The sequence below is a fragment of the Podarcis cretensis genome, assembly GCF_951804945.1.
Source record: "Podarcis cretensis genome assembly, chromosome: 4".
Lineage (NCBI taxonomy): Eukaryota > Metazoa > Chordata > Lepidosauria > Squamata > Lacertidae > Podarcis > Podarcis cretensis.
Window position 1 is genome coordinate 40,128,163 of NC_137173.1, and position 14,043 is coordinate 40,142,205.

The window sequence follows — 14,043 nt, forward strand, 5'->3', positions numbered from 1 at the left end:
AGGTTTTTGTTTATTTTTTGTTTTATTTTTTGTTAAAACAAAGCAGCATTTACACTTTGGTGAAAACACCTCTGTAATTTACATTACAATATCCATACAGAAAAACAAAATAGAAATCAATTAATTGGTTTTGCAAACTTCTGTAGCAATATATTTGCTCAAACAGATCTCATTCTGAAAAATAATTACTGTCCACTACACTCTATGACTGCTACTATTAAAAAGACTGGCATTTAAAAAAAAAATAGTGGAAATGTTTGTTTGGTGATATTTTTTATCTGTTTGCATTTAACTACTACTTACATTTAGTTTTCTTAGAAAGATGTCATTTACAAACAAAACTATACCAAAAAAAAAAGCCTCTGTCCATGACACAAACTTGCAATCTGCACATGACTTGCAGAACACAGTAAACCAAGGTTTGGCATAGCAAGTTGTCTGAACCCACTCTTGTGGCTAAACTTTGTTCTCACTAGCCACAAGCTGTAACCAAGGTTTGCTCTTGCTTTAGCTCAGCATGGTGCTGGACCAAAAAGGGAGCTTGCATGTCCGTGCAGGCTTGCTAAGCTGTAGTTTGGCTTGCTGTTGTGTTGAATAAGACCAATATGTTGAGTATGGTTCCAATGCTGTGAACTGTGGCAGCATGTCAGAAAACTTCAAACAGGTAAGTGCAAAGAAGTTATCTGACTATCCGGTGTCACTGCACCCAGGAATTCAGCCTGCCAAATCATTTTTAATACCTTTATTTAGAGCCTATCTGCCAAAGGTGACCTCAAAGCCACTTTGCATATGACAGTCACACAATTTCAATTCAAATCATAAAAGGCAATAAAAACACCAGCCCTAAACAATGAAAACCAATTCATCAAGAACAGTTGAGTGTGTAAAGCTCTCGAAAGGAAGCAAGCAACAAAAACTGGGCGTCTTCACACATTTCTTATGCTGGGCTCTGTCCAAGGATGTCAGGTGCTGATACCAGCCCTCTTCACCATATTACTTAAACTCAGTGCTTTTTTACTAAATAAAATAAAATATGTTCAGGGGTAATCTCATTTTCCTACTCATACTGACATCCTGCCCCTCAATGAGGCCAAATTTAGATTCACAAAATGTTTAGAAGTATGCGTACCCTGCCCCCCCGGGGGGGGGGGGAAAGCACTGCTCATACTATTACTTGAGTTACGTTGAAAAGCTTTTACTTGGTTCTTCTGAATTACAACCTCAATTATGCAAAAATAAGTTCCGTTAACACTTACTGTAAGCTCTAGGCGCTTGAGACTACGATCCTAAGCATACTCACTCGAAAGTCATTCCTGTTAGCAACAGTGGGGATGTGTATCTTTAAATATGTGTAGGGTAGGATCAGGTATCAAAAATAAGGTTTGGGCTCAGATCTAAGCCATGATCCTAGGCATGATTCTGCAGGGATTGGGGATCTCAGTTGCGCAGCAAATCCAGTAGGCTGAACTTCCCCCCTTCCCAGATCAAATGATGAATAGTAAATTCAACCATTCTTCCTGGATAGATAGACCGTGTGAACTTGGTTGCTGAGCCAATCCAGCCACATATCTACCTACCCCACACCTGATGTCACATATGGATGTGATTTGGAGGAAATAGCCTTGCAGGCCAAAATGGGCCCAGATTTGGCCCAGAGGCTGGAGGGTCATTACCCCTGACATATAATTGACTTCTATTTGAAACTGCAGATTTCCATTTGGAATTAAGGTGCCAAGTCATGAAGTTCTGACACACTGGAATAATGATTCTAAACACATTCCCGTGGTTGATTTCATTGGACCTACTTAAGTGTGTCAAGGATCAAATTTGTAAAATTATTGTATTTTAATCCTATTGGCATCCAAAGTTCCTTAAGCGGCATATAACGTTTCTGAGCTATGTTCTAGCCATGGCTAAAAATATAGGGCAGGTTTCAAGCCTTATGCATGTTTTCCACTTAGAAATGGGAAGAGCATACTCTTTCAGCCAACAGAGGTGTTATGCTATGAAGAAATCTAAATGGGATGCAAAGGAGGCCATCACGCTGCTTGCTAATAAAACATATATAGCATTCTTTCTAGAAGTGAAGCGCAAAGCTGGGATCCCTCATGGTGAATGGACAACATACTTTAATATCCATACAGACTTTCAACCTGTCCAATAAGTCAGATATATCACTTTCATCATATCTTCCTCTATGAATATCATAACTTGAAATATAAAGTACAACGAGATCTTCCTGGCTCAGAATGTTTTATAAACGGAATGTCAGGTTACTCTATTATGGCAACTTTTTGATAATAGAAGTTGTAGCCTGGTTGCTGCTGCTAATAGATCTGCTCTGAGAAAGAGGTTGGACCCATTTAATATAATTGCTTAAAAATAGTAAAAATGCGTTGGGGGGGTCTCATTTGTAATTTTCTTCTAAATACTTGTGTCACTATTATTTACCTGGGACCTTTGAGACAGGATCTTCATATATACTTGATTTGCTCTACCTCTGTAGACCTGTAACACTCTTTTCGTAGGATCTATGTGCAATATTATTCTTTAGAAAAAAATGAAATGTCTTGGTTCAGTTTATTCAGTGTGATTATTTGCAGCCACAATACAATATATTAGAACCAAAACATTAAACTGAGTGCAGATAGATGTTTCTGGATTTATTCTCCAAGGTATAAAATATGAATGGTATAATTGTTGAACAGCAAACAATTCAACTAAAAACTCTTGAAATGTTATAACTGAAACTATTTTGATGAAATATTAATCTTGGTATAGTCCCTTTATTTTGGAAAAGGATGCAATTATTTTGTTCTCAAAACACATTATTAGAAAAGGAGAACCTTTACAGTTCAATTTCTGTCCTTATTCATGTTGTGCAAAACAATCTGGATTTTCTCATGAGAGATTAATGAACAGATGGGAGATCAGTGGCAGCAACACTCAGCATCTCATCCATAAGCAATGGGCATGAATGCGATCTAATGTCATTCTTTTTGGAGATGGCTTCATCCAGATCCAGCTGTTTATCACTGATCTTCACCTCCATACAGCCGTTATAAAACACTGTTACAGGGGTAGCCTCAAGTGGAACATCTGCATTAAAAAAAATCAGCACTCTTTATTTAAATATTGATCCATGCTTCTTTTTATTTTTTGACATGTATAAATGCTAAAAGATGTATTCAGTTGTGTATCTCGTATTACACATATAGAGACACACACATATTCAAATAAATGTAGACATCAAACAAGAGTGAGGAATGTCACACACAGAGATAAAACAAATAAAATAACATGGAAGACAAACATTTCAGCTATTGAAAATGCTCTGCATACTCCTGACATTGGGCTCCAATCCTTTCTGCAAAACAGCGACCGTCTGTAGGTACCCATTCATAATGTGTTCATCACATTTTTTTGTTTTGTTTTTGTTATGGGTTTTGTTGTTAAGCCTCATTTTGCCGCATGAACTTCAAGCTGGAACACTTTTCAAGGAGACTAATGGGGTGGAGAGTTAATCTTATTGAAAAAGCTCCTCTTTATCCAGTCATTCCCAATCTCTTTTCTTAAAACATCTCATGGTTAAACTGTAGCCACATGGCTCAAACTATGAGGGAAACCTCCCTTAGGTGGCAATTGATGGTAGAAGATTGGGATTTTCCCAGAGAATTTCCCATTGACAAAAATGTGACTATAGGTGATGTGCCCTTTGACTTTCTGTTGTGTTGATTTATGTACCTGGATTATTTCTTTGTGTGTGCTAATTCTTTTCATGGTCCTTGAGAACTATGAAGCACGTGGTGGTTCCATGTGATTCTAATTTGCTCTTTCCCCATTACTTCTATTGCCAAGGTTTAGATCATCAGCATTATTTTTCTCAGCTGATCTCCCCTTTCTCAAATGAGAGGAAAACACACAAAAGGGCAACTACTGACCACTGGATAGCAAAGAATATGAAACTTCCATACAATGTGCTGAAGCTGATTCCACCCATAGCTAATCTAAACTCAAAGCTTACTTGCACCAGCTAGGTAAAATTGTTTATTAATGTTACCTCAGTGAATTTCAGTTATTCACAATTTCCAGGTTGATTTTTACACACAGCATTTTTACACACACAGGGAAGTTCACCAAATCATAATAGCAGGTAGCATTTTGGATGGCCTTTCATAAAAAGGCTTTCCTTCACACATCTCCAAATTATTAATATGGAAATAATAGGTTGCAAAATACACTAGCTTAGTTACATTTCACATGTAATTCCTCAGTCTAGCCAGCAGAGGACACTTAAAGTATGCTGTAACAGCTTCATAAGATTACAGAGGGGGAAAAACATAAAGGAGTGGGCAGGGAAGGAGGGAAAATAGGTCCCCTAGGGTCATGTCCAAAAATAGACTTTGTGAGAGAAAGTCCTCTTCTATTAGTGCTAAACTAATGCAGTTTTAACCACTATTGCAATACCAGGTTTCGCTAGAAACTATGCAATAGTGTTTTAAAGGAAACAAAAGGACAAATAAAATTGAAAGAAAAACGGATTAAAGCATAACTTAATTATTCTAATCAATTAAATTAATTAAAGGGAACAACACTTACCAGGAATGCCACCTAAGTAGGTATCGATAGAGCCATTCATCGCTTGATCAAGGGCAGAGAGCTCCTGTTCCAAGGAGGCAAGGAGAGTGTGTGAATCAGCTGTAAGTTCAAGCTGCTGTCTAGTCACTCTGAGTCTCAGCAGCATTCTTCCTGAGGTACACAATCGCTTTGACTCCAACTGGGCCACAATGACATTCTCAACTGATACAATGATATCCTATGGACCAGAAGCAAAAAATGGCCTTGTTAACTGCATTTTATTTCTTTTTTTTTTCTATCCACAAGGAAACTCGAAGCAGTTGACAGTAGAACAGTAAAACAAAGACAGCGATATCAAAAATCCACAGACAAACATGAAAAAAGTTAAAACAAATCAACAAATGCTCTAATACCCTATAAATAAAACACCCAAGGGAAAAAAACATCACTTACCAAACAATGCACAATTCATAAATATTCAATCAATGCATCCTGACAGCAAAACCATGGTAATAAACAACAAGGGGACATGTACCTTAGTGGAATATAACCCCCAGCTGAAAATATACTGAAAATATTGTGACACACCATTAAAGCAGGCAAATCCACTCTAGAGCCAGCAGGAACTAAACAAAAGCAAAAGAGGAGCCCTGATGGATCACACTAAAGGCCTATCTAGTCAAGCATCCTGCTCTCACTGTAGCCATCCAGGTGTCTACGGGAAGGCCCCTGGCAGTTTTTTAACCAAATGGCCAGGCTAATAACAAGATCCTCTAACCAGGGAGGCACCCATTAGTACTCTTTCATCATAGGGAACTGAGAGTCATTATACCCCAATAGACCTTTATGGCAAGCCTGATGGCTGATACCAGGGGCTTCCCTAGACAACCTGTTTATTGAACATTCAGCCTAATTTACTTGTACAAAGCTTACACAGTGGCTAGACAAGGCTCCAGTCTTTACTGAGCATTTGTGGTGATTTGTATGTGGGATGGATAACAGTGAGCACTCTTTCTGGTCATTCATCATTCATTCATCCTATATTTTTCAGTGCCTTCAGTGATAACTTCCCCAATTGCAAAGTCTCAGCTGTTGCTGTTTTAAAGTGGATTTGATGCACCAGGGCATAACTGCACAAACCTAAATTTACAGCGTGTGCTTGAATCCCTCCCACCGGAAAAAGAGAGACTGGGAAATAAGGAGAGGCAGCCTTCTCCATTCTCCCAACTGGCAACATAAAGAGATGAGCTGCTGGAGGCAACTGTCTCCAGTACTGGTTGTGACTGCAGCCCAGCCTGGGAAGTCCACACAAGGTGACAAAGCTGTACTTCAGTGCCAAGGGAATCTCTGGTCTACTACCTTTAGTTGTTACATGTTTTATTTTCACACTGTAGCACGCGAGGAACCAACTGTAACAACGTTTTCAAAGAACTTCAAGTTCAGCATCATTATTTCTGATGAGGTAAAAGAACCTTTGCAGTACTGCACTAACTGTACTATCATCCAGAGACGAGTTTGCTTTAAAGAATCAGGTCGTAAAAATTCTGCACATAGTAAGCTAGCAGGTCAAGGAGAGATTTCCACAGCAAACTTTCAAGCACGTCATCTCCCAAGGGCATTCTTGAGTGGTGCAGCCGAGAAAGGAAAGCTGCCCCGTTGAGTCACCTCAGAGTTCACCACTCTCAGTGGAAAAGCTCCATTCACAATTCCAAAACCAGCCTAGTCATTCACAAGTCCTAACAGTAGAACTGTCCCTCGAGACTTCACCTTGCTTTAAGTCTCTGTGGGGTGGCGGGTGGAGGATACCGAATTTCAGTCAGATCAGATGCCATGGGGAGGTTGAGGGCTAAAAGAGTACCCACACTTTCCCTCAACAAATTATCCCCCCACCCTACTCAGCAAAAGAAACAATCTGGCCAGCTCTGTCCACCATGCACGAAGAACTACCTGTGTGCCCTTGGAGTTGGAGTCAACTATGGACAAAGCAAGTGGCACCGTTTCACCAGAAACCAAGGCAAGCAGGACTCCAGTGCCTGTGGATGGCCGGATGGCCAGGGTCATGTTTATTAACCAATCTTCGGCGTTGTTCAGGCTGCTGTCTGTTTTATTTTAAACAAAGAAAGCAAGAGAAAATTGTCGATTTAGCAAGCCACAAAAGAATTGCTTTCTAAGTTTCTTGGAAAAGTTGACTCTCTAACCAAATATTTAACACTGGGGTTTTGTCCTTCCTGAACTTTTTTGTTTAACGACCAGTATGTAATTTCCTCAGAGATCCCCCTTCCGATGGTTATAAGCCTCCCAGGAAGCCCTGATAAAGAACAGGATCAGAGTGTGCCAGTTGCCCTGACATACTTATTCTTGGTTATTGGTCAAACTGTATGATTGCAATGTTCACAGAAAATAGGTAGATGTTGATCTACAGCACATCACAAGAAGCTTTTCACCCGATAATCTAGTTAGAATCACATTCTGACAACAATTTAGGCCATCTAAATCTGAAGGACTGCCTACTTCCTTTTGCCTCCCTTGATGGTCTGATTTACAAGTGTTTACCTATATAGAGGGACGCAGGTGGCGCTGTGGGTTAAAGCCTCAGCGCCTAGGGCTTGCCGATCGAAAGGTCGGCGGTTCGAATCCCTGCGGCGGGGTGCGCTCCCGCTGCTCGGTCCCAGCGCCTGCCAATCTAGCAGTTCGAAAGCACCTCCGGGTGCAAGTAGATAAATAGGGACCGCTTACCAGCGGGAAGGTAAACGGTGTTTCCGTGTGCGGCTCTGGCTCGCCAGAGCAGCGATGTCACACTGGCCACGTGACCCAGAAGTGTCTCCGGACAGCGCTGGCCCCTGGCCTCTTAAGTGAGATGGGCGCACAACCCCAGAGTCTGTCAAGACTGGCCTGTACGGGCAGGGGTACCTTTACCTTTACCTTTACCTATATATGTTCAAAAAAAAAATACGTCCCACCTCTCAGGGCAAAAGCAATTATATATAAAAAATATCAGAATGCTGCTTCTTAAATATTTTGAAATGAAAAGATGTATTGAAAGATGGTAGGGTAGGAGCCACTATATATCTCCCTAGGAATGAAATGGGGCAGGAGGCCTGTACTAAAAATGTGCTCTGACATTTCATCTGCCATACACAGAAGCAGAGCTAAGGCCTGGGAAATAACTCAAACTAAATACAGTGGTACCTCGGGTTACATATGCTTCAGGTTACATACACTTCAGGTTACAGACTCCACTAACCCAGAAATAGTACCTCGGGTTAAGAACTTTGCTTCAGGGTGAGAACAGAAATCGTGCTCTGGCAGCGCAGCAGCAGCGGGAGGCCCCATTAGCTAAAGTGGTGCTTCAGGTTAAGAACAGTTTCAGGTTAAGAACGGACCTCCGGAACAAATTAAGTACTTAACCCGAGGTACCACTGTAGAGGACGCTGCCTCCTACTTTGGGTATTCTGGTACCACCTCAAGCCTACTACCCACATGGTTAGATGGAGAACATTTTTATAGTTCCACTGATTGCACTGAGGGCAAAGTGAAAGGCAATGCCCTCCCCTCTCTGTGTGCTGTTCCTTAAATATAGTAACTAAAAGGTAAAGGTAAAGGACCCCTGACAGTTAAGTCCAGTCACAGACGACTCTGGGGTTGCAGCACTCATCTTGCTTTACAGGCTGAGGGAGCCAGCGTTTGTCCGCAGACATTTTTCCCGGGTCATGTGGCCAGCATGACTAAGCCACTTCTGGCGCAATAGAACACCGAAACAAGAGCAGCGCATGGAAACACCATTTACCTTCCCTCCGGAGTGCTACCTATTTATCTACTTGCACTTTGGCGTGCTTTCGAACTGCCGGGTTGACAGGAGCTGGGACTGAGCAATGGGAGATCTGTTGCGGGGATTCGAACCACCGACCTTCTGATCGGCAAGCCCAAGAGGCTCAGTGATTTAGCCCACAGTGCCACCTGCGTCCCAAATGTAGTAACTACCCCAGCTGAAAAATGTTTTCAGAGAAAGTACGAGAATTACTTACTGTAGTTAATATGAAACTTTGCTACTCCAGTGCCAGGATAGTAAGATCCTTTCCCAACGCTTACTAAACAGTGTTTGCTTTCTTTCTGTTGAATGATGTCTTTTACGCCAGAATTTCCCTGATTCAACAAGTTCCAGGCACGAATGCACCCATCCAGGCGTGGGTTAATCTGAAGAAAAAGTTGCAGCATTGTTTGTGGCAATCCACAATGGTCCAAAAACATATCCCATACTACATGTTACCAAATGTCATCTAGACACCTTTTTCTTTCTTTCTTTTTCGGACAAAATTAATTAGTAAGTTTTATAAATATGCCAATAGTATAATTTTATATGCTAACAAAATTATAAATGGTATATTATATGTTGTTAAATTAGTACATTGAGGTTTATTAGGAAAGTAAGCATTTTCCCCCCCAGTTTGCCCAAATATTTCACCACCAACCACAAAAATAGAGAACATGGGCTCTCTATTTCCCACAGAAATCCCACAGACTTTACATCAGTACCCAGGATTTCCCAGATCATGTACTTAGCTGCAAAATGAATTATGTTCCTAACTTGCCATAAATCCAATAATGTATACTATAATTTCCGCCCTCTACAAGAATTGATAAATGTCACAAGGTTTGCACGTCAGCAGAAGAAAAGAATTATAGGCGAGGCAAGATAGATTCACGGTTCTTTTTCTCTTATTCTGAAAATGCATAGTCACCCTGACACAGCAATTGCAATGAGCATGTGCAGTGGTATTCAAGGAAGGTCTGCTTCCACCCCCATCACAGTTCAGGAAAGAAAGAAAGAAAAATCTGCTTGGGATCAAGAGTTTTTTGTCCATCTCTGAAGTAAGATACAAAAGTTTTTTTTAGATCACACAGTGAGGTTATATCTAGCTAAAGAACTGTCAGTGCCTGTGTGGTGCAGCTCAATTTTGCTTTCTGCTCTTTCTTCAGAGAGGTGGATTTTATTTTTATTTTTTGTCAACTGGACAGCAAGCTATACAAGAGCAATGAACAAAAGGACCTGAATTCTAATTTTTGGACAAGCCAATTTCCATGTAACTCTCGTAAAGTAAGAGCTTGCAGTATGGAGACAGCTTTCTGTGGATGGACTGGTTCTCAAAAAGAAACTTTAATTATATGCCCATCAAGCTAGATAAAAAGAACCCTCAATTTAAATGTTCCATTGGGCCAGTGTTCACACTTACAAGGTTTTTAACCTGTGTGCTGGTTTCTTTATGTGCAGTGTTCCCACACCAGGACAACTTCCATTGTGGCCACAGTTTGCTTGCGTGCAAATGCTGCACAGGAGTCTAAAAGGTTAAGATAAAGGTACCCCTGCCCATACGGGCCAGTCGTGTCCGACTCTGGGGTTGCGCGCCCATCTCGCTTAAGAGGCCGGGGGCCAGCGCTGTCCGAAGACACTTCCGGGTCACGTGGCCAGCGTGACGAAGCTGCTCTGGCGAGCCTGCACCAGCGCAGCACACGGAAACACCGTTTACCTTCCTGCTATAAAGCGGTACCTATTTATCTACTTGCACACTTAAGGGTGCTTTCGAACTGCTAGGTGGGCAGGAGCTGGGACCGAAAGACGGGAGCTCACCCCGCCGCGGGGATTCGAACCGCCGACCATACGATCGGCAAGTCCTAGGCGCTGAGGTTTTACCCACAGCGCCACCCGCTAAGAACCCTTTAAATTCCTTTCCTTTTCAGCACTGTTGCCGCAAGAGTCCAGGAGGTCAGTGCATCTGGCTGTTAATCAGAAGGTGAGGGGCTGAGTCCACCCAGGGCAGGATTCTTGCATTGTGGGTGCTTGGACTAGATAACCCTCTACAATTCTATGATGCTTGAAACTTAAAGCTGCTTCTTTTATCTGCCCCTTGTTTCAGGGCCTTTGCAGGAGTGGTTTCAAGGATATGGAATGGCTGGGGAAACCCAGCCAGATGGGTGGGGTATAAATAATAAAATTACTACTACTACTACTACTACTACTACTACTACTACTAATATGGAATATCCTTCCTTGGAAAACTCAGCAAGCTCCTTCTCTTTCAATCTGTAAGTCAAAACACTTGAATTTCACTGGATTTTTGGACTGTTTCTAACTTGCATCCTGCTGCTACAATTAGTTTACTGTTGCTCTGGTAACCTGCACTTTGTTTCCTTTTTCTTGCAGTAGCATATATTTATTATGTTACATATATATAGTAAACTGCTATAATGTGGCCAAATGGCAGGATACAAATCTTCTAAATAAATAAATCTAGCACAAAACTGCTAGCACAACTGTTGCAAATATGGTGTTTCCAAGCTCAGTAGCCCTATTCTAGTCCTCTCCATTACAACCCTCAATGAGCTGAACCACTTTTTCCTCCATTCCAGGATGGCTTCCCTTTTTACTGAAGTTACATGAATCGGCAGCAGTAGATACAATTAGTTGCATGCATCCTTGAATACTTGTTTCTGTTCAAAGTTTCCCCAACTTGAATGCCTTTCAAACTAATGTGTTTACTTTTTTCTTTTCTTTTTATCTGGGGTCTGGAATTACCTGGAATGAGGAAGGCCAGACTTGTAGATTAATCTACAAAGTGGATGTGTTATGCCCTGTGTTCTAAGAATAAAACTAAATAATGAAATTCACAAATCTACCTGGAAGGATAATCTCTCACTGGCCACTCAAATGCAGTAGTACAAAGTTTCGTAAAAGATCTCAGGAAATATTGTCCAGGGTGATGTTTTTAAAAGGGGAGGGGGAATGCATTAACTCTAATTACAATAAAGGAGATAACGCAAGACCTGATGTGTGACATTAGCACTGAAAACAATTACCAGTTTAATGAGAGTGTTGTCCACTTTGCGAGGTAGTCCTGCAATATACACCTTTGTCTCCAGAAAGCCATTGGAGGGCTTAAAAAGATTTCTTGGGCTATTGATGCTCATAACTGCTTCTTTTGCTATTTTTACACTGATGCTGTGCTCTAGTTCTTCCACAGAGATCTAAAGGTAAAAGAAACAGATATACTTGTGAATGTTGAGAGAAGTCATCCCAAACCAACAAAGGGGATCTGTATTCAGAAAGCATTCTGCTTTGACTGGCACAAGGAAAAAGGAGCTCAGTTTGGTTAAAAAGACACAAAAAAACTGTGTCCAGCACCCAGGGTATGTGCACACTGACAGTATGTGCATACATCCATATACAGAAGTGTTGGGAGCATGAAACAATATCCACACAAGTGCATGTGCTCACAAAGGACAGGATCTGCTAGAAGTGAATTTTTCCAGTTTTTCCTGCCATTCTTTAGAAAATGCCAGTATGAGCTCCTCTTTTCTGAATGAAGAATAGGAACTGTCTCGAATCCTAGACTCAGAGCTCCAACGGAGGGTTCTTTTATTATGAAAACATGGAAGTATTCTGAGGACAGGAAAGTATTTTCTGAAAATGACAATCTGAAGCTAGTATTGCATATTCATCAAGGGGCTTTAAAAGTGGCTTCTTCTTTTATAAGCAATTCAATGTTCAGTTTCCTAACTCATGGGGGAGGCGGCTTACCATGTGCCACAAACCATCGTTAATGGCTTTGCCACCACTTGTTACTTTGGCTGCCAGTTCATTCTTGAATTGAATTTCAATCTTTCCATCACGCAGTGCAAGCAAAAACCATTCTGTGTTGTCGTGGGATTCGGCATACAGTATCACACCCTCATTATCGTAAGTCCGGAAGTCAAATTCTGCAGAAAATCTAGGTTGTTAGGAAGGGGGAGAATGAAGTATGACTGATAAAGGAACTGGATCTGTACTTTAAGAACTTTGTAACAGAATGACAATACAATTAATAAATGGTACTGATAGGAGAGCTGCACACTTTTATTCAACAGCCACTGATAATAGAAGTAAATGTGCATTCATACTGCTATCTACTTAAATGTGCACTCATACTGATATATACTTACCTTGTAACTTCTGGCAATCTGAACCTTAAATACAAAACAGGGATTCCTGAAAATTGCTCTGCCAGATAAAGCAATTCATAATACTTTTCAAGATTCAGGGCGAGACAATTCTGCACAACCTAGACATAACAGAAAACGAAATGTTACATTATGGTTTGATCAAGTGAGTCCACATTTCTGTTCTGAGCCAGTTTTTGTAATTTATTCCTAATCAATAGGATGAATTCAAGCAACTACCCCCTCCCCAACTACCTCCATGTATGTTGGCTCTTGCAGTCACCATGCAGTGAGGAGGTTTTACACGTAAGCAATAATATTGATTATACTGGAATGATATTTAATTTAACTGGTTCCTGGTACTGAATTTCCCACAGTTTCTACCCACTAAAGGGAAGACTGTTAATAATCCTGCCCAGATTAACAAAGACTTCTGTTTATTCTACCTAGTATTAAAAAATAAACCTGTGAAGCTGAAATCTTCTAGGGCAATATTTACTCGGAAGATAAATGGCCTGCTTGCCAGTTCCATTATCTTCAGGGAATGGAATTACACCCCAGGTTGCCTAATCATTAAATCACAGTTAACTACCACTCACTAGGTTGTCTTAAGTATGTTCAAGCACAATAGCAACCTTTGATCTGTGAACTATTTAAGCCCCACTACACTGAACTGCGTCAAAGCTTGTTTTAAGTGGTAGCTGTCTGAATACATTTCAACATGCCCAGCTTTGCCAAAGAAGTATAAAGGAAGCTATTCATAGAGGAATGTTTTCATTGAAATCATGCACAGCCTCATGGTTTCCTCAGCAAGAAGTGTGCATGTTAAACTGCTTTGCCCACTTACTACACCTCTTACGAATTTTTAGCTTGCTGCGAGAGAATTAAATTATTTTTGAAAAAGTGGAGCCACATGTTAACGTTATAAAACAACTATACTAGTGATGGATAGTACAAACACAGGCCTTGAACCTATTATTAAACACTTACTTTGGAGAACTATCTGAAGAAGTGTGCATGCACACGAAATCTCATACCAATAACAAACATAGTTGGTCTCTAAGGTGCTACTGGAAGGAATTTTTTTATTTTGGAGAACAGAGAAAGAGACAATCATTTGCAGGAGTATTGAAAGTGTTATGATATGGACATGCCATTATTAATTGTTTCCCCCTTTCATTATCTCTGGTCAAACAGGATTTAGAAGTTTCTGAAGTGCTAGAAAACCGCTGCAAATTTAATTTTATGGATACACTCAAGGAAGGGTCTCCATCAATGACCTCAGGGCACAGGTAGGGATGTATGAGATGAGATGTTCCTTTAGGTATTGGGGTTCCAAGCCATACAGGGTTTTATAGGTCAAAACCAGCCCTTTGAATTGGGTCTGGAAACAAACTGGAAGCAACTGAGGTAGGGAGCAAGGACCAGCTTTATGTGAACCCAGTTTACATACCCCTGCCATATTCTGGACCATTTTGGACAAGTGGCTGGTGC

At 40.8% G+C, this 14,043-nt stretch overlaps 1 protein-coding gene across 1 annotated transcript in view; it reads right to left on the reverse strand.

Moving 5' to 3' along the window:
* Window positions 1–240: 240 nt before the first annotated feature.
* PROS1 (protein S) overlaps window positions 241–14,043 on the reverse strand; it is a 35,258-nt gene continuing 21,455 nt past the window's right edge. The window contains exons 9-15 of the mRNA XM_079974795.1: window positions 12,553–12,671; window positions 12,152–12,341; window positions 11,431–11,598; window positions 8,604–8,772; window positions 6,526–6,677; window positions 4,600–4,816; window positions 241–3,099 (exon numbers count right to left, since the gene is read on the reverse strand). Of these exons, the coding sequence (XP_079830921.1) occupies window positions 2,912–3,099; window positions 4,600–4,816; window positions 6,526–6,677; window positions 8,604–8,772; window positions 11,431–11,598; window positions 12,152–12,341; window positions 12,553–12,671 (1,203 nt within the window). The 3' untranslated portion in view covers window positions 241–2,911. The remainder of the gene's footprint in view (window positions 3,100–4,599; window positions 4,817–6,525; window positions 6,678–8,603; window positions 8,773–11,430; window positions 11,599–12,151; window positions 12,342–12,552; window positions 12,672–14,043) is intronic.